The sequence below is a fragment of the Pyrgilauda ruficollis genome, unplaced genomic scaffold (genome assembly GCF_017590135.1).
Source record: "Pyrgilauda ruficollis isolate IOZ18807 unplaced genomic scaffold, ASM1759013v1 scaffold1024, whole genome shotgun sequence".
Taxonomy (NCBI): Eukaryota; Metazoa; Chordata; class Aves; order Passeriformes; family Passeridae; genus Pyrgilauda; species Pyrgilauda ruficollis.
Window position 1 is genome coordinate 5,025 of NW_024508369.1, and position 3,211 is coordinate 8,235.

The window sequence follows — 3,211 nt, forward strand, 5'->3', positions numbered from 1 at the left end:
GGGACACGGTGGTGACACAGGGATGGGGACACCGTGGTGGCACTGGGGACACGGTGGTGACACAGGGATGGGGACACCGTGGTGGCACTGGGGACACGGTGGTGACACAGGGATGGGGACACCGTGGTGGCACTGGGGACACGGTGGTGACACAGGGATGGGGACACCGTGGTGGCACTGGGGACACGGTGGTGACACAGGGATGGGGACACCGTGGTGGCACTGGGGACACGGTGGTGACACAGGGATGGGGACACCGTGGTGGCACTGGGGACACGGTGTTGACACAGGGATGGGGACACCGTGGTGGCACTGGGGACACGGTGGTGACACAGGGATGGGGACACCGTGGTGGCACTGGGGACACGGTGTTGACACAGGGATGGGGACACCGTGGTGGCACTGGGGACACGGTGGTGACACAGGGATGGGGACACAGCGGTGGCATTGGGGACACGGTGGTGACACAGGGATGGGGACACCGTGGTGGCACTGGGGACACGGCAGTGCCATCAGGGACACGGCCGTGACAGGGACACTGTGGTGGCATTGAGGACACGGCAGTGACAGGGACAGAGCGGTGGCATCGGGGACACCGCAGTGACAGGGATGGGGGACACAGCGGTGGCACAGGGGACAGGGACACGGCGGTGACAAGGACAGGGACACGCTGGTGGCCTTGGGGACAGAGCTGTCACTCACCCTGGGTCGTGGTCTCGCCGTTGGTGCCAGCCAGGGGCACCACGCCCTTGTCCACCTGGGGGACAGGGACACGGTCACCGGGGACAGCAGGGGACACCAGCAGGTCCCCAGGCGTCCCCTGATGTCCCCAAGTGTCCCCACCCCAATCCCTAAAGCCACCTCAGATGTGCGGGCCTGGTCCCACCATGGCCGTGGCTGACCCAACCCCAGGAACAGCCAGTGTCCCCAAGACCCCTCAATGTCCCCAAGCCATGTGACACCCCCAAGGTGTCCCCAATGCTCTGAAGACCCCAAATGTCCCCAAAGTGTCCTCACCTCACCCTCTGAACCCACCTCAGATGTGGCTCCACCTCTCCGTGGTTGACCCAACTCAAGGAACACCCAACGCCCCTCATGTCCCCAAGTCCCCTCAATGTCCCCGAGGTGTCCCCAATGTCCCCAAGGAGTCCTCAGGGTGTCCCCAATGTCCTAAAGACCTCAAATGTCCCCAAAGTGTCCCCACCTCACCCTCTGAACCCATCTCAGATGTGGCCCCACCTCTCCATGGCTGACCCAACTCAAGGAACACCCAACGTCCCCAAGACCCCTCAATGTCCCCAACACCCCTCAATGTCCCCAGTGTCCCCAAGGTGTCCCCAAGGTCCCCAAGACCACAAAGTGTCCCCACCTCACCCTCTGAACCCATCTCAGATGTGGCCCCACCTCTCCAGGGACATGTCACACATGGGGACAGCAGGGACATGGGGACACGGGGACACGTCAGACAGGGGGGACAGCAGGGGACATGGGGACAGCAGGGACACAGGGACACATCACGCAGGGGGACAGCGGGGACATCAGGGACATGTCAGACAGGGGGACAGCAGGGGGACACAGGGACGCATCAGACACTGGGGGACACGTCAGACATGGGGGCACATTGGGGACAGAGGGAGGGGACAGGGGCCAGCCCCAGGGGACAGTGGGACAGGTGGGGACAGCAGGAGGGGACACAAGGGGGCACAGAGGTGCCACCAAACCCTCTCCAGATGCCACCAAACCCACTCTAAGTGCCACCAACCCCCCTCTAGGTGCCACCCTGAGGTGTCACCCACCCCCACCAACCCCTCTGGGACACCTGGAGGTGGCACTGGGACAGGTTGGGGACACCTGGAGGTGACTCAAGCGCACAGAGGTGCCACCAAACCCCCTCTAAGTGCCACCAAACCCTCTCCAGGTGCCACCAAATCCTCTCTAGATGCCACCAAACCTGGTCTAGATGCCACCTAACCACCTCTAAGTGCCACCAAACCTGGTCTAGGTGCCACCAAACCCTCTCCAGATGCCACCAACCCCCACCCAGCCCCCACCCTTTGATCCCCCCGTCCCGAGGCCAGGCTGGGGCCGGGTTGGGGACATCTGGGGACAGCTGGGGACGCGGGTGACCTGCTGGCAGATGCTGGCGTAGCGCGCCAGGACGTTGGCGTTCTCCATGACGGCGAGGCGCGTGGGCGTGTGCGCCGTGATCTTCAGCACGCAGCGCCACTTGGCAAAGTCAGCGCCGTCCTTCTTGTACTGGGCACAGCGCTCCATCAGCCCGTCCAGCCCTGGGGACAGCAGGGGACATCGGGGGCGTTGGGGACATCGGGGGCGTTGGGGACACTGGGGACGTTGGGGGCAATCTCCAAGACCCCAAACGTCTCCACCTCACCCTCTGACCCACCTCAGATGTGGCTCCACCTCTCTATGGTTGACCCAACTCAAGGAACACCCAAGGTCCCTCACATCCCCAAGACCCCTCAATGTCCCCAAGACCCCTCAATGTCCCCGAGGTGTCCCCGAGGCGTCCCCGTGTCGCACCTTGATGCCCACCAGGGCTCCCTTGTCGCGGATGACCTGGGGGAAGGGGCGCCCGTCGTCGGCCTTCTGGTACATGGTCTCGTGGAAGAGGATGACGCCGCCGATGCACGGCTCCACGCGCTTGTCGGCCGTGAACAGCAGCTGCCGGTACCAGCGCCGGTTCTCCTCCGTGTTCTCGGCGCCCACCGAGCTCAGCCGCTTGGCGATGCTGCCTGCGGGGGCACGGACCAGTCAGAACCAGTATAAACCAGTATGGACCAGTCAGAACCAGTATAAACCAGTATGGACCAGTATAAACCAGTTAGAACCAGTGTGAGCCACTATAGACCCCTATAAACCAGTATAAACCATTATGGACCTGTATGAACCAGTATAAACCAGTATGGCTCAGATGCTTGACGATGCTGCCTCGGGGGGCACGGACCAGTCAGAACCAGTATAAACCAGTATAAGCCAGTATAAACCAGTATAAACCAGTAAGAACCAGTATGAGCCACTATAGACCCCTATAAACCAATATAAACCACTATGGACCTGTATGAACCAGTATGGCTTAGATGCTTGACGATGCTGCCTGGGGGGGGCACGGACCAGTCAGAACCAGTATAAACCAGTATAAACCAGTATGGACCAGTGAAAACCAGTATGAGCCACTATGGACCCCTATGAA

The 3,211-nt window shown here is 61.7% G+C and overlaps 1 protein-coding gene across 1 annotated transcript in view; it reads right to left on the bottom strand.

The window, feature by feature from the left end:
• LOC121354599 (fructose-bisphosphate aldolase A-like) overlaps positions 1-2,892 on the bottom strand; it is a 5,375-nt gene extending 2,483 nt beyond the window's left edge. The window contains exons 1-3 of the mRNA XM_041469342.1: positions 2,880-2,892; positions 2,550-2,753; positions 2,128-2,363 (exon numbers count right to left, since the gene is read on the bottom strand). Coding sequence (XP_041325276.1) covers positions 2,128-2,363; positions 2,550-2,753; positions 2,880-2,892 — 453 coding nt within the window. The remainder of the gene's footprint in view (positions 1-2,127; positions 2,364-2,549; positions 2,754-2,879) is intronic.
• Positions 2,893-3,211: the final 319 nt, after the last annotated feature.